Raw genomic sequence first — 19,754 nt, 5'->3', positions numbered from 1 at the left:
ACACATCACAAATAAGAGCCCGCCTGCTGCAACTGAAGATCCTATACGTCGCAACTAAGGCCCAGCGCAGCCAAATAAATATTTAAAAAGTAGTCTCATTAGTGCCAGCTACTCCATTCAAATGTTAACCTTGGGAAACGCTGGGACCTTATAGTAGATCCCTATAAGTCTAAAGTAACTGATTATGGATAAACAAATTCAGCACTGAAAGAGGTGTAGAAAGCCTAGATGGTAGTAAAGAAATTGTTTCTAAACATCATTTAATATCTTAAAAGGAGGTTGCTTAAAAACAGGTGTGGACTACCCAAAAATAATTTCCTCTCTGGAACCTTCCTACTGTAGGTAAATGACTCTACCCACAGCAGCAGGGAAAGGTGAGGAATCCGATTTGATAACTAAGACACACCAATGCTAATAATCACTAGTCATCATCCTTCGTGAGTTTAAAACAAAAACCAAACTACCATATATGATATACAGATGACAATGAAAAATGTTAAGTATGCTTACCATTTTAGATTTTTGCGTTCTGGGTTAACCTGAGCCTCATTATGAAAAGCTCTTAATTTTGCAACCAGATCTATGGAGTCCTGGGCAGCATTAACGGCCAGAGTATTGGGAATAACAAGAAGAGATCTTGCGAACTCGGCAATAGCAAGCTGCTCCCGGGAGCCCTGAGAACAAAGACAATGAGGTGTCTTCACAGGAGGAAGAAAATTAACACCCACAGCGGCAGCTAAGGTCGCAGAAGAGACGTATTCATGTGAACAAAGTGCCGTGCCCTTCCAGAAATGAAAACGGGCTTCCAGATGTTCTTACCATGCTGGTTGCGTAGTTTTCGAGGTATATGGACAGGGCCGCTTCTACGGCGCCGCCACCAGGAACCACAGATTTCGACTCCAAAACTCTCTTCACCACACAAAGCGCATCATGTAAAGAGCGCTCCATCTCGTCACACATGAAATCATTTGCGCCGCGTAAGATGACCGACGCAGAGGTACGAGCCTTAGTGCTATTTCAAAAACAGGGAAATTCTCAAATCAATGCTTTAATAAATCCGTGCAGAAATTCAATCTAAGTGCCTTGATTAAATCCTGCTTACACAGGACATTTAGACACGGAAGCAATGTCTAGACCATGGAGAAGAGATGAAATGGTTACTTCACCTCAATTTACAATGGCCCAACATTATTTTATCCCATGCGTATAACTGCTTATATCACTGAAAGACTATATAGCAGCAAATAAATGGGAAGGTGACCTATTTTCACTCATTATTAAATAAAATCTGTAGAGCTTTATAATTTAGAAAGTAGCTCTTACTTTTTAATCAAGATCAGTTCATCATCGCAAATTCTCTCCTGTACCACCTCTTCTGCTTGTCCCAACATTGAAGCTTCAAAAGTTTCTTCACCTTCCAAATTGGCCAGGGTCGACAGAATAGTTGCTATTAAAGTAATTACAAAGATCTGTAAACACTGTTCTTCCATGAATATTTTCAAATCCTGCCTTAGATTCAGACACATGTATTGATGACAGAGGTGTCATATAAAGGTAAGGTTAGGGTTTACATTTAAGCATCAGGCAACCAACTGTCCTTTTATCCTAAGATGGAACCATGTCACTTTGAGGTGGAGGAAGTAAAAGAACTTACCCAGTTACAGAAAAACACGCCTCTACACACATATTTGTAGCACAAAGCATTAAGGGAGTAAAAAGTAAAAACTGTTACGTTTCTGGAGCTGCTTATTGTTAACATCCAATGTAAAGGGACACGGTCCTGGGTAGTAACAGTATCCGAGAGCTGGCAGGAGACTCACCTCCGGAAGCTTTAGCAACGCGTTTAAGGTCCCTTTTTAAAACTCTTCGAACTGCCATAGCACCAGTCTCCACAAAATACTTCAGACACATGTCGTCAATTCCACCAGTGGTTAGAATAACATTGGCACCAGTTGCCAGGATCTTCTGGATTCGCTCCTTGGTGATATCTGATTCTCTACAAAGATAAATATTTGAGTAGTAACCTAAAGTTATCTGCTGTGTTTTTTATGTTAAATACAGCTCAAACTTCCGTTAAGTATTTTTCACAAATAATTGCAGATTAAATTATATTAACTAGGGACTTCCCTGGTGGCACAGTGGTTAAGAATCCGCTTGCCAATGCAGGGGACACGGGTTCGAGCCCTGGTCTGGGAAGATCCCACATGCCGCGGAGCAACTAAACCCGTGCGCCACAACTACTGAGCCTGCGCTCTAGAGCCCGCGAGCCGCAACTACTGAAGCCTGTGCACCTAGAGCCCGCACTCTGCAACAAGAGAAGCCACCGCAATAAGAAGCCCGCGCGTCGCAACGAAAAGTAGCCCCTGCTTGCCGCAACTAGAGAAAGCCCGCGCACAGCAACAAACACCCAATGCAGCCAAAAAAAAAAAAAAATTTATTCTCTCCCTTCTATGACCAGAATTTAAATCGGTCCAATTTACAGAAAAGGGATTAAAAACCACCAGTTAGGGCTTCCCTGGCGGCACAGTGGTTGAGAGTCCGCCTGCCAATGCAGGGGACGCGGGTTCGTGCCCCGGTCCGGGAAGATCCCACATGCCGCGGAGCGGCTGGGCCCGTGAGCCATGGCCACTGAGCCTGCGCATCCGGAGCCTGTGCTCCGCAACGGGAGAGGCCACAACAGTGAGAGGCCCGCGTACCGCAAAAAAAAAAAAAAAAAAAAAAAAAAAAAAAAAAAACCACCAGTTAGCTCTCCCCCACCCCAATTTGAGCTCTTAACCAAGAACTGTGGTTAGAAAGGAAGCAGCATCCCTGCCTTCAAGGCTCTGGGACAACCAAACTCCAGGGCTAATGTTACTCAGTGCAGTACAGAGACTACAAGTGCATGGGAGCCATGCATCCAGCCTGGCAGGTGGGACAAGGAAAGCTAAAGGTCTGGAGTTAATACAGGGGTCCAGAATTGAAACTGCAGGTGGGATCAAAAAATGAAGAAACTTGTAGGTTCTTGTTAGTCTTGTAGGGATGTTAGTGTGAACTGAGAAGTTGTTTAATATTTTTAAGTGAAAGTAACGTTATCAATCTGTGTTTTCAAAAGATGAAGGAATGAAGACAACAAGGTGATAACTGGAGGTGAATCTATCTGAGAATATATGGCCTGAGCAGATAAGTCAAAGTTTATGGCTTGGGTAACTGGGAGGTTCAGCCACTGACTCCTGGAGTGAAATAAATGCTAACAGGTTGGGCTGCAAGATGACAGAGTTCCTGTTTCAACAAGATGAGTCTGAAGCCCCTGGGATACTCGGGTGAAACTGCCAGAAGGAAATGGAAATCCCAAACTACGGGAAACATGCACAGATGTGAAAAACAGCCAATATAGAGACGGCTGAAGCCAGTTTACTCATTCAAAGAATAGTAGAGGAGATCAAAGGATCTTAGTGAAATGAGTTAAAGGTGAACCTCAAAATAAAACTCTGTATATACACTAAACAAATACTGCACGTCAAACATGACACTAAGGATGGGGGCTACAAAGCAAAGGAAATCATTCAGCCTCTACCTTCACAGAGCTTACAATTGCAGACACAGAAATATAGTTAGAAACTGTGCTTAAGCCCCAGGAAGACAAAGTATAGGAGCTCACAGCAGAGAATAATTCAGATTGAGGGGGAAAGAAAAGATTCTTTGAGATTTATCAACTAAAAAATAAACTAAAAAATTAACCAGTCAAAACAAGTAGGCACGGGCTTCCCTGGTGGTGCAGTGGTTGAGAGTCCGCCTGCCGATGCAGGGGACACGGGTTCGTGCCCCGGTCCGGGAAGATCCCACATGTTGCAAAGCGGCTGGGCCCGTGAGCCATGGCCGCTGAGCCTGCGCGTCTGGAGCCTGTGCTCCGCAGCGGGAGAGGCCACAACAGTGAGAGGCCCACGTACCACCAAAAAAAAAAAAAAAAAAAAAAAAACACCAATCCTAGAGTGAAGGGAAGCCTGCAAAAGGTTCTGGCCTTGCAAGCAACGAGGAGAATAGCCTGGGCGGGAACAAGACTGAAACCAAGACGACCAGCTTGGGTGCCTCTCCAATAGTCTGGGCAAGAAAATGGAAATGGAAAAGTAGGTGAATTTGAGATTTAATTTATAGATAGAAATCAAGTGGTCTTGATGACAGATGAAAAAGGGAAAGAGTATTAAGTAAAAAGGAGTTACAGACATTTCCCAGTCTTCTGCCTGAATAGAGGGGTCCCTAACTAAAATGGCAAAGAGCAGATCTGGGGGTATCATCACAAGTTCAGTTTTAGACATAATGACTTGGAGATGCTTAAGAAGCATTCAATCAATTAAAGCTCAGAGAAATAGATTTGGGAGTCTCCAGCACAGAGACGCTGGCCACCCAAGCACAGGAATACAGACGAGGTAGTATCACAAAACCGCTCCATCCCCGGGAAGTCTTTCAAGCAGTCAAAGGCTTGAAAAAGGTCAAGTGGAAATTGAACATGTCTAATGAATTTCACAGCCGTGATCACTAGTGACCTGAGCAAGCGGTCCTCCAGTGGAGAACACAGTTGAAAAGGGTGTGAGAAATAAAACACCAGGAAGGTTTTTGTGTAAATCACTCGTGACATCTGGCTATGAAGAACTGAGGAAGGACAGAGTAATTGGAACACGTGGGGGCACAAGAGGCTTTTATTTAGGGATAAGAGAGGTACAAGTGGAATCCAGAAAGGAAAGAAGAGTAGAATTAGCAGTTGAAGATGCAGTTGAGAAAGAATAATAGAGGAAACAAGACTCTAAAAGCAGAAGGCGACAGGCTCTGAATACTTATTCTAGAGGGGCTGACCTCTGATGGAAAGAGTACACATGCAAATAGATGTAAGAGTACATCTTGGGACTTCCCTGGTGGTCCAGCAATTAAGACTTCGTGCTTCCACAGCAGGGGATGCGATCCCTGGTTGGGGAACTAAGATCCCATCTGCCGCATGGTTCGGCCAAAAAACAAGGGAAAAAAAAGGGAGTTATCTCTTCCCGACTAGCTCTCTAGCATGCCAGTCAATAGATATGGACGTATGAACTACCTGGTACCTGGCAGAATCAACACTATACTGTTTGGTTCTTGTACCACTTGAGGAAATACACTCCTGGATGTATCTTCAAGCCTTAATATCAATATACTCATAAAACCAAAATTCCATAGAATGTTGATTTTCATGTATCACCCAATCTCTCTTAAATCATCACCATGTTTTCTAATTTTCCAAGCAGTTTGGGTAAAATATAGTTTGACTTCAGTTAAAACTTTGGTTAAAAACGTTAATATTTAAAGTCCTCCAAGACACTCACTTGAAAACAAAAAAACTACTTGGCTAATCATCACACCCTGCTACCTATTAGACCTACCGCTCATTCTTCTTAGTTTACTGTCACCTGCTCTAAAAAAGGGTACTTTACAAACACCCCCTGTCCAAGGTCAAAAATGAATCTCTCAACATACCTCTGTCTAATCTGGTCCAGTTTTTCAGGGTCTGTAATAACCACTTGTACACCAAGCTTCATTTTTGTTTTCTGCAGGCTGAAGTCAAGGCAAGCAATTTTTGCATTCACTATTCTCTTGGGCATGCCTAAAATTGAACATAACGTTAAGTACCTTTACAGTAACTATAACATTGTTACCTTTTATAGAACACACCTATCCTTAGAGATCTGCAGAGATTTTAAATTGTTGTATGTAAACGAATTTAGATTTTATTACTTTTACCCTTAGAAACACTTAAATGGCATTAAACACACGTGTTTTCTTTTAATTTGCATTTTTCTTAAGTTATATGTAATTAAATTACAAAAGAGGAATTGGCAACATTATGGACCATTTCCTTTTTCTCTGGGCTTCACTAAAGAACAGTAAATGCACATCCTGGATAGTTCACCTGAAAATGTAGTTATACAGTCCACAAACAGCTAACTTTATCCTTTAGTATTCTCGTTACATGACCAAATCAAACCATAAGTCTTACCCTGGGATCCCACCACACAGTTGAGTGCATAGCCATTGATGAGCATACTCTCCATCTGACTTCTCCCATGGGCTTTCAGAATATTAATGGAATTGACTGGATAGCGAGGCTGGCCTCTGACATCCGTGTATTTAACAGCAAGTACAGCGTCTACCACCATATTAGCAAAGAAATCTCCACTTCTAAGCCAACAGTTAAGGAGAACAAGAGACTCGGGATGGACAGCGGGTACACATGAAAATCAAGGGTAATTCAAAGGCACTTCCTTTTAGCAATCTCATCAAAGAAACAACCATTATATACGCCACCAAAATGTCAGAGTACTATTTATCACTGTCTGCATACTACTTTTACACATACTTTTTATTACTTTTCCCCCTAGGAAAGAAGGGAACAGGCAATTTCAATACAGCATCATCTGGCAGAAAAACTAACACAGCGTCTTACTTTTAAAAAAGCCTACACTTTACTGGACTATCACAAGGATACATTCCAATGATTTTGGAAGACATCGATGTCTTAGCAGCATTGATCAGGCAATCCTTTCCAAGTTCATCAGTGTTAATAATTAAATTCTCACTGATATAACGCACTGCTTCCCTGTTTGAAGTGTGGGGAAGAAAACATAAATTCATTACTCAAAATTTTTGCTTTATCATTGTGTCAGGATGTCAGAGGCATCAATTTTCTGTTCAGCCATTTCATATAGGAGGAGGACACAAATAATCCTCCCTCTTCAGATCACGGCAATTTTAATCTATCCCATAAGCATAGCCACTATATCTATTATTAGGAGATAACGTGGTAGTCAAATGGGAAGAAAAGGATACTGGCCCAACTTCCTACTTCAAATGTTTACTTAAATGCTAAAATACAACTTTTTCAAAGTAAGATTTAGTCATTAATTGAAACATTTAAAGAACAGACTGTTGGCAACTACTACATTAAATAATACATAAAATTTTCTCTGAATGTAAACAATCTTACTTGCAAGCAAGTCGATAGCCACTAATAACTGATGTGGGATGAATTTTCTGTTTGACAAGTTCATCTGCATTTTTTAGAAGTTCTGCTGCAATAATAACCTGCAGAGAAAACATCCATTACTCTCACAATAGCCTGACATTCATTACGTGCAACACATATGTACAAACAACACTAACACACATCAGATATTAAGAACCAGAATGGTAACAGTGGTGAAATGCATAACTGCTTATTAGAAACCAGAAAAAAGACACCCCTACACGGTATTGTATACGCAAATAGCTAAAGCCCGATAAGAGTCAGTACAACAATAGGAAACACATCCATTACTCTTCAAGATGACGTGGTCAACATAAGCTAAATGAAGAGCCCGACCACTCAGATTATCTGTACTATTTATTTATTTATTTGGCTGTGCACGGCTTGCAGGATATTAGTTCCCCAACCAGGGATTGAACCCAGGCCCTCGGCAGTGAAAGTGCGGAGTCCTAACCACTGAACCGCCAGGGAATTCTTGATCTGTACTATTTTACGTTATTATTTTAAAAATCATCCTTCTAAGTACACCAAAAATTATTTTTTAATTAAAAAAAATTTTGAGAAAATTTAGTCTGCATCTTTCGGGGGAAATTATAGTTATATTTTAAAAACTATGTTATCATAAACAAGTTACTTAACAAAGACCATTATCATTATTTTAGAAGAGATAGATTTCATTCTTCCATGGCTTAAAGTTTAATCTAGAAACAACCATCTTCTACCACAAACCACTGCTTGTTTCTTTACAGCAAATTATTATTTGCTCCTCACCAAATAATAGTGTTTCTACTACATCAGGGTGCTGGGTGATCTTCAAGGAGTTTAAATCATGTTACTGATCGTGTTTACAAACTTTCTCAAACTCCCATTTGAACTCATGAGATCACTTGTCAGCCTTTAAAATATAAGAACATGTTGTTTTTAAAAAACTGGTAAGGTTTTAGGAATTCCTGGGCCTCAGGCTGTGAGGGGAGGAGAAAAAAAAGACACTTTTTTTTCCTTTAAAAAGAAACCATTAAAAAAAATTCTGCGTGATGCATGAATAATAGCTGAGAAAAAATTCGTAAAACTCGCAAAAACATTTAAAGTGAGGATTATATTAAATTATCTCTTAAGTTTCTTTTCTACTTGAATTGTACAAACTAGCTATAACCACAAGTCTTCGAATTTTGTTTCTGAACCACTACCCCCAAAACAAATGACCTACCTCTGGCTTCACTTTCTGAAAGTTTGATTTTAAAAGGTATACTAGTATTTAGCCATTAGTCCATTAGTCTTTACCTACCACGGAGGTAGTTCCGTCTCCCACTTCTTTGTCTTGCAGGTCAGCAAGCTCGCAAAGAACTCTGGCTGCAGGGTGTTCCACCTCCAGTAACTTCAGGATGGTCGCACCATCATTAGTAATGGTTACATCCTAAGAAATTTCCCGGGAAAGAAAAACTGACATAACCACCCACAGAAACAGAATATCCCCTAAGTTAGAACAACCCCATTATGATACGTTCACCTTCGGTATACCTTTCAACACTAACATCCTGATAAAAACAAAGAATTTACAAAGCAAGGTGTTTACGAACCATTTTTTTCCTTTAAAGCGACTAACACGATATTTAGATATACTTACACCAATATCATCCACTAACATTTTATCCAAGCCAACTGGACCAAGAGAACTTTTCACAATATTGGCAATCGAAGCTGCAGCCATGACTGCAGAAATGAAAGAAAGAAATGAAATTAGAAAATCCTTGATTCCAAGGACAATCATTTCAGCCTAAAAAAAGTAAGTGACATGAAACAGCCTCTGAAATTTTCAAATCTACAAATCCGTCCCAATTTGAAAATTAGCTATTAAAAGTCTAATACGGGGAGGGTAGTGGGCTAGTAACACACAGTCTGAATTCAACCGCCAAGGGGACGCCAAGTGTTGTAGAGAGTACCCACTTTATTGTCTCATAAAATTAAAACATAATCTACTCTTCGACATTTCAGATTCTGCCACTCCACACAGAACAGAAATACATACGTATCAGCCTTTTCCTTCAGACTCTGGCAGGTTTAAGAAAAAAAAAGTTCTATTAAAATTAACAAGACTTTGTGAATCAAAAAAGCGGTAATCCAAAGGTTCTGACTATACTTCAAATTCGTTCATGACAAAAATAGGAATCTATCAAATGACAGTACGAGGGACTGGCATTCGTAACTTCTGAAGTGTAAACCATCTCAACAATGCTTTAAGCGGTTAAAATCTACTAGATAAAATGTTTTATCTTTTAACATTCAACAAAAACTTCGTCAGCTAGCTTTGTTACAAGAAGTGGTCAGCGACAGGTGGGGTACGGACTGAATCTGCAGGGGGACCACGGGCAAGTCGTCTTGAAGAGTGGCCGATGGCCATGCGCCCCTCAGTAAAACGAGCCGTTAAAGCCAGTTCTTCCTGGTGAATGGCCCTAAAAGGAGACCCAGAGATTGCGGTGGACACCCTTCCTGATTACCATCAAGACAAAAGGGCGCAGGGCACCCGGCCCTCTGGGACTCGAGGAGCGGCGGCACGTGTCGGGGCGCGCCTCGCCAGCCTCAGGACCGCAGCATCCGGGCAGCTCTAGTTAAAACCGCGCTGCGCCCTCGGAAATGCCGCGCTCCGGGAAGAGGGCGCTGCCGCCCCGAAGCGCCAAGACCCGCCGCGGGTCGGAGACGCCGCCCGTGCCACCCGGGGAGCCCTTCCTGGGGAGAGAAAGGAAGAGGCGTGAGCACCGCAGCCACGGCCCCAGCGAGGCAGGAGAGGGTGGCGCACCGCCGCGGGCCCGCCGCAGGCCTCGCCCGCCCTTACCGTTCTGGGAGCGGATCGCCTCCCCAGTGCTGCGGTCCCCGAACACGGACAAGGGCCCCTCCATCTTCGCGGCAGGGCACACGTCGAGTTTCCCTCACACCGCGGGCAGCAAGCGTCTTGTTCCTGGGCCGGGCGGCGGCCACAGCAGCGGCGACTGCGTGGAACTGGCCTCAGCTACGCCGCGGGAGCTGCTGGGAATTCCACTCCACCCCGCTCCCTGGCCGGGCCGCGGGGCAGGGCGGGAAAGAAAAATGGGGAGGAGGGTGGAGAATCGTGAACGCGCAGGAAGTGAGGACCCTGAAGGGGGCGGATCCAGCACTTTCGCTCATTTAGAGAGCGAATGAGAAGGGCGCGAAGGTAGGAGGGCGGAAGTCAGTATCTCGGACCGCTGGAGGAAGGGGGCGCCGGGCCGAAGTTTTCCCTACTACGCACAAGTTGCGCGTGCGCGTTTGCACATTCTAGTGCCTTCTAGAAAAGGTGGTCGGTAGGGCGGAGTTCTGTGACGAACGGCGTGGGGGGCTAGGGCCGTGTAAGTTAGAGCCGGGGTTCTGAGCGAGTTTTAATTGGAGGTGTATAAATCGGCGGTCTTGTTTAACTTAAATGTATGAGCTAGCTAGGAGAGTACGCAAGTAGCAGGCTTTGTTCCCGGGTTCATGGGTATAAGCTTCATTGGTCATGTGGGAAAGCGACAACCACCCTTTCTGAAAACTGCATCTCGCGCTGCCCTGTCCTCCCAGAGCCCAAATGGCCTGTCCGTGTGTGTCTGCGTGCGTCTGTGTCCAACAATGATCGATCTGTGCTTTGCAACTCGAGGGCCCAAATGACGCAACGAAATGCAGGCACGATGAGCTCGGCCCGATTTAACGGACCGTGAGCCAACCACCAAGCGCGTTGCTGCGAGGTGGTTGGTTGAATCCGGCGCCTGCGTGCGCCCCAGCGTAAGCGCTGATTGGAAGAGCGGAGGTGACGGATTGCCCTATCCGCCACTCAGCGGCAGGGGGCTTGTTCGGGTTCGAGGCGCCGATGACCTTACGTTCTCCTAAGGTCTTTCCCTAAGTTAATATGGCTGCGGCCGGCGAGCCGCTGGGGCGTCGGTGAGGAGAGGAGGCGAGGTCTCTCCGAGGTTTTGGCTACGATTCCCCTCAGCAATGGCGCTTCGGTCGGGGTTCTGGGAGCTGTTGTCGGTTTGCAGGAACCCCGGTAATTTCATCTTCCCACGTCTCTCAGATTACTCCCCAGGGTCAGCACAATGCGCACATGCAGGTCGTCTTTTGCATTCAACATATACCATCGAAAAGTAAACGAGCTGACAGCGTCGTGATGACACTAGTAGAAAATTAAGGACCAGGGTCTGTGATGACTACACCCCGTGACCGAACATACCTTTTGTCCCCCTTCCAGGGCGCGAAGACTGAGGGGGAGAGGATGGAGACAATTTAGATCATATTTTTGTTTTGTCCGTTTCGTCATTTTTTTTTGGTACGCGGGCCTCTCATTGTTGTGGCCTCTCCCGTTGCGGAGCACAGGCTCCAGACGCGCAGGCTCAGTGGCCATGGCTCACGGGCCCAGCCGCTCCGCGGCATGTGGGATCCTCCCGGACCGGGGCACGAACCCGCGTCCCCTGCATTGGCAGGCGGACTCTCAACTACTGCGCCGCCTGGGAAGCCCCGTTTCGTCATTTTTAAAAGATACGTATGGTTGTTTACGTTCTTAGGGTGTCGGGTGGCAGTGCTGTCGACCAGTTCCAAGCCAGCGGTGAAGCCTGAAGCGGACCCCGAAGGAAATGAAGCTGTTGCCCCGGAGTTCACCAACCGGAACCCCCGGAATCTGGAGCTCTTAGCTGTAGCCAGAAAAGAGCGGGGCTGGGGGACAGTGTGGCCCTCCCGCGAGTTCTGGCACAGGTAATTAACTCTGCTAGGTATTGACCACAGAGCACGCATGGTGCTCTGCAAATTGTTTTCATCAGTTCATTTGAGGAACGTGCCAGGTAACTGCTGGCGACTCTCCTCTCAGGAAGCTGCCTTGCGGTGGGTCTAGGAGGGGTTAGTGGAGGGGGGCGGCAAACAATAAATACGTAGGTGTCATGGAGGAAACTGAAAGGGGATAAAGTTAGAATGGGGAACTGGTTGACTAAGACCCCTCAGAAAATAGGAAGAAGCCAAACTAGCTGCCAAGAAGAGTGTTCCCAGCAAGGGAAACAGCTAGGGTGGGAATGAGCTTGGCGCGTTTGGGGCACTGAAAGGCCTGTGGACCTGGAGCTCAGAGGGCCGAGAGGTAGGTAGGAGACACATCATTAGCTTTGTAAATCAAGTAAGCGCTTTAGACGCTATTCTCACTACAGTGGGAAACTATGAGGGGATTTAAAATTTGAGCCCGAATGGAAGATCATTCTGGTTCCTTTGAGGAGAACAAATTTTTAAGGGGGCGGTGGTAGAGACAGGAAGAACATTAGGAGTCTATTCTTTGTTATAAAGATGGCCAGTTACTGAATGCTTTGTCTTTGCCAGGAACTATGCTAGGTGCTTTATATGCACTTTCTCATTTAATCCTTAAAAGTACTTTTTGAAGCAGGTGCAGTAATTTCCCCCGTTTTACAGGAGCAGGGGAATTGAGGCTTAGGGAGACAGGAGGGGGTCAAAGAAAGGGGGCAGGCAGTTCATCGTCGAAATAATCTGAATCCTGAATTTTTTTTGAAATACCCAAACTATCACTTTTACTTAATATTTGGATTATTTAAATAATTGGAGATCTGTTTCCCCCCTTTTTTCCCTATCTCTCCATTCACAGTATTATCAGTTTAAAATTGGAAGTGACCTTGGAGATAATGAGTCCTACTCCTTTGTTGCACTAATGGTTTAAGACAAGGATCAGCAAACTATGGCTCCTGGGCCAAAGCTGGCTTGCAGGCTAAATATTGTTACATTTTTTTAAAAGATTTTTAAAAATGCAAAGAATATTTTGTAATGTGAAAATTGTGTAAAATTCAAAGTTCATTATCCACAAAGAAAGTTTTATGTGCACCCAGCCACCACTCATTCTTACCTGGCTCTTCTGGTATTACTGTGGCTGAGTTGAGCAGTTGACCCACGTTGTTACCTGAAAACTAGGTTCACCTCTTGGTGGATGTCAAGCCAGAAGACACAAGCAAGCCAAAGATCAGGAGAAGGAAGGATTTATTACTTGCAGCAAGTAAGGAGAACCCCGGGGATCTTCCCCAAAGCAGGGTCACGCGGAACAGCAAAACTGTGGGAGCTTTAAACTAAGGGTACAAGCATATTCATGAAGGGACTTGAGCAGAGGAGAATTCAGCATAGAATTGGGGCCAGGGTCGACAGAGTCCTAGCATTAGTTGATTGAAGTCACAGGGGTCAACGTAGTCATTTCCATCCTCCACCTGAGGATGGAGAAACTTAAAGACGGTATCAGATTGTTACATATTTCCCTTGAGGAGGAACTAGGACTCTGTTTTACCACTAGACTATTGTTTCTTGACTGCTTTTCCTTTGTTCCTGCATTCCCTTACTTCCCTTAAGATCATTAATTACTGAGACCTGTTCAGGAGCAGGCACTGTGGCCAAGCTTAGAGCACAAAATGGCTTAGGCCAAAAATGGCTTCTCTTATGTGAAGAAAGACATGCCTAGTTCTCTTTCTCCAGGGACCCACTACCCTCTCTGCTTATAATATGGCCTGCAAACCATAAAATATTTACTATCTGATCCCTTACAGAAAGAGTGTGTTGATCCCTGGATTAAGAGATTGTGATTTTTACTAGGGCTACCAGCGAAACTAAGAGTAGAACCCACATGTCTAAATCTAGTGCTTTTTATGCTATTTCACACTAAGAATCTTAGTATAATGTTTGATTTCAGTGTTTTCTTTATCATGAACTTTATTTCTAAATGTGTAATGTATACAAATGTTGTAAATGTTGTAAAATCCAAAAGGGACTATAGTTTCTGTGTATCCTTCTAGAGCTAGTCTATGCAGATAAGTATGAACTTGTATTTTTTTCATTATAAATCTTACCACATCATATACATTGTTCTGCATTCCCCCGCCCACCTCCTTCACCCCCCCAACATACACACACACACACACACACACACACACACACACACACACTCTCTCTCTCTCTCTCTCTCTCTCTCTCTCTCTCTCTCTCTCTCTCTCTTAAAAATACATCTTGGAAATATTTTGTGTTGGTTGGGAACATTGGCTCTGGAGCCAGACCCCTGGACTTAAATCCTAACTAGCTTCATTACTTACCATTCATTAGTTGTAATCTTGCTAAGTTACTTAACCTTTCTGTGTCAGTTTCTGCAGCCCAAAAAAGAAAAAAAAGAAAGAAAGAAAGAAAGAATAATGGGATTAGTTTGAGACATGAGCTACACCTGTAAACAATTAGGACTCCCTGACACAGTAAGTGTTCAGTAGATGTTAGCAACAGCAGCATCATAAATTGCTACTTTGTTCTTAATTATGTAAAATAACTGTTTGAAGTAACTGTGTAAAATACCGTAGCCTTACATTTAGGTCTTTAATCCATTTAGAGTTTATTTTTGTGTACTGTGTTAGGAAGTGTTCTAATTTCATTCTTTTACATGTAGCTGTCCAGTTTTCCCAGCACCATGTATTGAAGAGGCTGTCTTTTCTCCATTGTATATTCTTGCCTCCTTTATCAAAGATAAGGTGACCATATGTGCGTGAACACTCTATGACATAAATCACAGTAAGATCCTTTTTGACCCATCTCCTAGGGAAATGGAAATAAAAACAAAATGGGACCTAAGGAAACTTAAAAGCTTTTGCACAGCAACGGAAACCGTAAACAAGAAGAAAAGACAGCCCTCAGAATGCGAGAAAATATTTGCAAACGAAGCAACTGACAAAGGATTAATCTCCAAAATGTACAAGCAGCTCATGCAACTCAATATCAAAAAAAACAAGCCAATCCAAAAATGGGCAGAAGACCTAAACAGACATTTCTCCAAAGAAGATATACAGATATACAGATTGCCAACAAACACATGAAAGGATGCTCAACATCACTAATCATTAGAGAAATGCAAATCAAAACTACAATGAGGTATCACCTCACACGGATGGCCAGAATGGCCATCATCAAAAAATCTACAAACGATAAATGCTGGAGAGGGTGTGGAGAAAAGGGAACCCTCTTGCATTGTTGGTGGGAATGTAAATTGATACAGCCGCTATGGAGAACAGTATGGAGGTTCCTTAAAAAACTAAAAATAGAACTACCATATGACCCAGCAATCCCACTACTGGGCATATACCTGAGAAAACCATAATTCAAAGAGTCATGTACCACAGTGTTCATTGCAGCACTATTTACAATATCCAGGACATGGAAGCAACCTAAGTGTCCATCAACAGATGAATGGATAAAGAAGATGTGGCACATATATATACAATGGAATATTACTTGGTCATAAAAAGAAACGAAAATGAGTTATTTGTAGTGAGGTGGTTGGACCTAGAGTCTGTCATACAGAGTGAAGTAAGTCAGAAAGAGAAAAAAAATATTGTATGCTAACACATATATATGGAATCTAAAAAAAGAAGGTTCTGATGAACCTAGGGGCAGGACAGGAATAAAGACACAGACATAGAGAATGGACTTGAGGACATGGGGAGGGGGAAGGGTAAGCTGGGACGAAGTGAGAGAGTAGCATTGACATATATACACTACCAAATGTGAAATAGATAGCTAGTGGGAAGCAGCTGCATAGCACAGGGAGATCAGCTCGGTGCTTTGTGACCACCTAGAGGGGTGGGATAGGGAGGGTGGGAGGGAGATATGTATAGCTCATTCGCTTTGTTATACAGCAGAAACTAACACAACATTACAAAGCAATTATACTCCAATAAAGATTTTAAAAATAAAAATAAAATACCGTTGCATGGCTGTTTTAATTAACTGACTGCCTATTGATGATTATCTTTTATGATTTCAAACAGTGTTGAAATGAATTGTCTTGTCCATGCAATTTAGCAGTGAGATTGGGCATATTTGCATGGGTTTAAGAGTCATTAATATTTTTCTTTTCTGTGAACAGTCTGTCCATCCTCTGCCTATTAAGTTACTGGTCATTTCCTTATTGATTATAGGAGGCTTTTTACATATTATGGAAATTAGCACAATATATGATTTAAAAGTATTTTTTGTTTCATTGCTTGCCTTTTGACTTTACTGTTTTGTTTTTTTGTTTTTCTTAGCATGCAGAAAACTTTGTTAATTTTTTTTTAAACAAAAGCCATATGATGTAGTTTGAGGTCATGTTAAATAGCTTGATATAGTTAAATAGGTTTATCTTACTTTGACATTACTTAAAACTTCTCCCATGTTGTCTTCTAGTACACTTATGATTTCTGTTTTTTTTTTTTTTTTTTTCAGTACGCGGGCCTCTCACTGTTGTGGCCTCTCCCGTTCCGGAGCACAGGCTCCGGACGCGCAGGCTCAGCGGCCATGGCTCACAGGCCCAGCCGCTCCGCGGCATGTGGGATCTTCCCGGACCGGGGCACGAACCCGTGTCCCCTGCATCGGCAGGCGGACTCTCAACCACCGCGCCACCAGGGAAGCCCATGATTTCTGTTTTTATATTTAAATCGTGAGCTAGAAAATAAAAGCATATAGTAAGGGGACTTCTCTGGGGGTCCAGTGGTTAAGACTCCACACTCCCAATGCAGGGGGCACGGGTTCGATCCCTGGTCAGGGAACTAAGATCCCACATGCCACATGGTGTGGCCAAAAAATAAATAAAATATTTCCTTCCTTTAAAAAAAAAAAAAAGCATGTAGTAAGTATATTTTTATCCAGTGTAGGGTCAGCAACTTAGCTTTGCCTCTTCAAGTCCTTTTTTGAAGTAGATGCTGTGTAAATCTCAGCAGTCAGAAATACCAAATTTCTCCTGGATATTTGAGGCTAAGTAGAAATGTTTGGTTTATTGCTGATGATATTCTCATAAAAGCAAGGGAAAAACACCTTTTCCAAATAAAAGCCAGGTTAAGTATGCTGAGGTAAATGAACCAGACATTACATTCTTGAGAAATATTTCTGCATTTGTTCACCTGAAGTCATTTATCTTTAGAATTCTTTTATGATTTTATTCTCTCACCTCATTTAGGTTGCGAGTTATAAGGAGTCAGCATCACATAGACGCGCTTGTCGAGCATCGCAATGGCCAGACTGTGGTTTCGGCATCCACTCGTGAATGGGCTATTAAAAAACACCTTTATAGCACCAGAAATGTGGTGGCTTGTGAGAGTGTAGGACGAGTGCTGGCAGAGCGGTGCTTGGAAGCAGGAATCAACTTCATGGTCTACCAACCAACTCCTTGGGAGGCAGCCTCAGACTCGGTATTTTTGTTTTCATGTACTTAGTTAAAAGGTATTGTGTTAATTCTTGACACTAGATATTTACATAATAATAGTTCCATTTATTAAGTTCTTTCCAAGTGTCAGAGCCTGAGGTCAGTATCCTGATGTGCATTCCCTCACAACAGCCTATAGCACGTCAGCACTCATGTCCTGTAGGTCAGCTGAGGCTGGCTGGCCCAGTCCTCGTGGCACGGGGCAGGCTTCAAACCCACGTGACCGATTTCATAGCCATAATGTTGACCACTCTGCTTCCCTGTTCATATAGTAACATCTTGTCGATAGAATATTTTAAAATGCTGCAAATCCTTGACATCTCTACATCCTCTTTTTTCTTATCTGTGTCGTTATTAAGGTCACTTTCTGAAAAACCAGTGTAGGCTGGGAAGTTAGCAAGGATCAAATCAGGTGTTTATTTCTCCTTCTCTTGGGAAGTGAACTGTTGTCAGCTTGTGGTGTTGACTTCATCTTTTCCTTTTTTCCTGATCTTCAAAACCAGATGAAACGACTGCAGAGTGCCATGACAGAAGGTGGTGTGGTGCTGCAGGAGCCTCGGAGAATCTATGAATGAAGCAGAAGCGTTGCTTGAGACTTGTAAATGTAAAGCTGTCAGCTGTTCGTTCATCAGAAGAGAGTCTCTAGACGAACCGCCAGCTTGGACGTCCTGTACAGTAACCTAACAGCGGAATGTTATTAGTAAAGGTTGTCCTCTTCTTTCCTTGTGTGTGTTTGTTTTAAATCCAGGGCTAAATTCTTCTCCTCTCTCTGACGTGAGAGAAGTATTTGAGAAGAGCTGTTGCCAATTATAATTAACAATTTTTTTTTTTTGCCGTACACGGGCTTCTCACTGTTGTGGCCTCTCCCGTTGCGGAGCACAGGCTCCGGACGCACAGGCTCAGTGGCCGTGGCTCACGGGCCCAGCTGCTCCGCGGCATGTGGGATCTTCCTGGACCAGGGCACGAACCCATGTCCCCTGCATTGGCAGGCGGACTCTCGACCACTGCGCCACCAGGGAAGCCTATAATTAACTTTTGAGGAACAAATGTTTATAAGTTAAAGAATAAAGGTATATTGTGAACTCTTATTTTCTGGTTATATGACATTTTCTCTGCCTTTGAGCTCACTGTGGCATGGGTACACATAGGTTTATGCATTTGTCACCGTGGCTGGGTTGCCGCTCAGGGTGTGGAGGTGTTTTTTTAATAAGAGATGTCAATATCAGTCAATTTATTATAAACAGTCATGTGAAGATAAAAGGGGCAAATCCTAACCTCAGTTGGGCTCCTGGATCCTAACAGAACCAGGTTTGAAAGAAGAAAGGAATGCAGTGAGGAAAGGAAATGGACAGGGTTAGTGTATGCTAAGTTTGCCATCAAGTGAAAATTTGTTAGGTAGGAGATGAAGCTTGAAGTACATTCAGGTTAATTTAAAATTGAAGTGGGGTAGATGGGAATCACGGCGGGTCTCTTAAATGAGTGGCTAAATCAAAGTAAGGTGTTAACTGATTTTGGCTATTTAAGACAAATGCGAAGAGGAAGAACCAGTAAGCAGTTAAAGTGGCTTCTAGAGCATTTCCCCCCCACATTTGAAATGTGTACTCCCAATTGTATATTTATACAGAAGTGAAATAACATCGCTACTGTTAGTCTAAGTATTCAGTGTATTATTATTTTAACAAGAAATACGTATGCACCAACATTTTTTAAAAGTTTGATTCACTCTGAGAGGCCTTCAGAGTGCAATGGCTTAGTAGTCCCCTTCTGATCAATAGATACCCCAGTGGACACATTTACAAATACATAGGATAGTTCTAATATTTTCTTCCCTCTTCTTAAAGATTGGAGCATCTCACTTTGAAGACCACAGTCCTAGAAGGCTGTTCAGACAAGTCTAGAGTTCAGGGGAGGATGCAAAGGAGACCACGGACTGGAGTAGTGTGGCTTTGGAAATTGACAGTGACAAAAATAGGGTTCACCTGTAAGGGACGCCATAGGTAGGGATTTTTTTCTAGGCGTATGATGTATGATGTAGATCATCTCTGTACCAAGAACTTCAGTTTGATGGGCAATTTTTGAGGCTTTGTGTGGCAAGTTTGATGCAAGGTATTACAAAGGCAGCAGTGATGCAAAATAGAGAGGGAGAAGGCGGGTTGTTGGGGAGGAGATGGGACAGACCCATGTTGGCGGCGATGGCCAAGTTGGGAAGAAGTGCGGATTTGGAAAACCGACAAGATGCAGTCCCTCTATCCCTGCACCGTAGCTGCAGTACCTGATCTACTGCAATTCCTTCAGGTGCTGTTTACTGGTCCGTTCCTACTGTTTCAGGCTCTTCTTTTTCCTACCATTCCTCTTCACATTCTACGTAAATGATATTCTCCCCTTGTAGGGATTGCGAAGAAATTGCTGCGGAGCAAGGTAAATGGCCTTTGAGCGCCAGGGCGGAGTCTAACTAAGCTTCGCTTCACCGTAGGGGCCCAAGTGTAAGATCAAACGCCCGTGGGT

General features: G+C 43.2%; 2 protein-coding genes and 2 non-coding genes across 9 annotated transcripts in view; 1 reads left to right on the top strand and 3 right to left on the bottom strand.

Moving 5' to 3' along the window:
- The window catches only part of TCP1 (t-complex 1), a 30,683-nt gene that overhangs the window by 470 nt on the left and 10,459 nt on the right, over positions 1 to 19,754 (bottom strand). Inside the window, exons 2-13 of one of the 5 annotated variants that reach the window (XM_032650911.1) lie at positions 18,328 to 18,333; positions 9,855 to 9,939; positions 8,649 to 8,734; positions 8,310 to 8,438; positions 6,986 to 7,083; positions 6,488 to 6,598; positions 5,999 to 6,180; positions 5,479 to 5,605; positions 1,821 to 1,996; positions 1,324 to 1,447; positions 820 to 1,012; positions 511 to 674 (exon numbers count right to left, since the gene is read on the bottom strand). In XM_032650911.1, the coding sequence (XP_032506802.1) occupies positions 511 to 674; positions 820 to 1,012; positions 1,324 to 1,447; positions 1,821 to 1,996; positions 5,479 to 5,605; positions 5,999 to 6,180; positions 6,488 to 6,598; positions 6,986 to 7,083; positions 8,310 to 8,438; positions 8,649 to 8,734; positions 9,855 to 9,918 (1,454 nt within the window). In that variant the 5' untranslated portion in view covers positions 9,919 to 9,939; positions 18,328 to 18,333. Of the gene's footprint in view, positions 1 to 510; positions 675 to 819; positions 1,013 to 1,323; positions 1,448 to 1,820; positions 1,997 to 5,478; positions 5,606 to 5,998; positions 6,181 to 6,487; positions 7,084 to 8,305; positions 8,439 to 8,648; positions 8,735 to 9,854; positions 10,098 to 18,327; positions 18,334 to 19,754 lie in introns of those variants that run through there. The other 4 variants (XM_032650910.1, XM_032650912.1, XM_032650913.1 and 1 more) reach the window with 4 other exon arrangements.
- On the bottom strand, positions 1,125 to 1,256 carry LOC116763847. The gene has a single exon (XR_004352658.1). It is a non-coding gene; the product is annotated as a small nucleolar RNA SNORA20 (small nucleolar RNA).
- Positions 6,681 to 6,818, bottom strand: LOC116763849. The gene has a single exon (XR_004352660.1). It is a non-coding gene; the product is annotated as a small nucleolar RNA SNORA29 (small nucleolar RNA).
- Positions 10,258 to 18,337, top strand: MRPL18 (mitochondrial ribosomal protein L18). Of its 2 annotated transcripts, none has more exons than XM_032650924.1 (4): positions 10,258 to 11,054; positions 11,569 to 11,755; positions 17,004 to 17,086; positions 17,753 to 18,337. In XM_032650924.1, exons 1-4 carry the CDS (start codon positions 11,003 to 11,005, stop codon positions 17,818 to 17,820), a joined length of 390 nt encoding a protein of 129 aa, XP_032506815.1. In that variant the 5' UTR covers positions 10,258 to 11,002; the 3' UTR covers positions 17,821 to 18,337. The 2 variants fall into 2 exon arrangements, with proteins under 2 accessions (XP_032506815.1, XP_032506814.1); XM_032650923.1 differs by having other exon boundaries at positions 10,897 to 11,054; positions 17,004 to 17,235; positions 17,753 to 17,971.

Source organism: Phocoena sinus, chromosome 12 (genome assembly GCF_008692025.1).
Source record: "Phocoena sinus isolate mPhoSin1 chromosome 12, mPhoSin1.pri, whole genome shotgun sequence".
Lineage (NCBI taxonomy): Eukaryota > Metazoa > Chordata > Mammalia > Artiodactyla > Phocoenidae > Phocoena > Phocoena sinus.
Note: the sequence above shows the minus strand (reverse complement) of the source record. Positions and strands in the feature narration are given on the sequence as shown.

What these genes read in the sequence shown, in the direction of transcription:
- MRPL18 (XM_032650923.1), top strand. Translation starts at nt 11,003, where the DNA reads ATGGCGCTTCGGTCGGGGTTCTGGGAGCTGTTGTCGGTTTGCAGGAAC. An exon ending in GTCGGTTTGCAGGAACCCCG is followed by an intron (nt 11,055 to 11,568) that starts GTAATTTCATCT and finishes TTACGTTCTTAG; the next exon opens with GGTGTCGGGTGGCAGTGCTG. An exon ending in TCCCGCGAGTTCTGGCACAG is followed by an intron (nt 11,756 to 17,003) that starts GTAATTAACTCT and finishes CACCTCATTTAG; the next exon opens with GTTGCGAGTTATAAGGAGTC.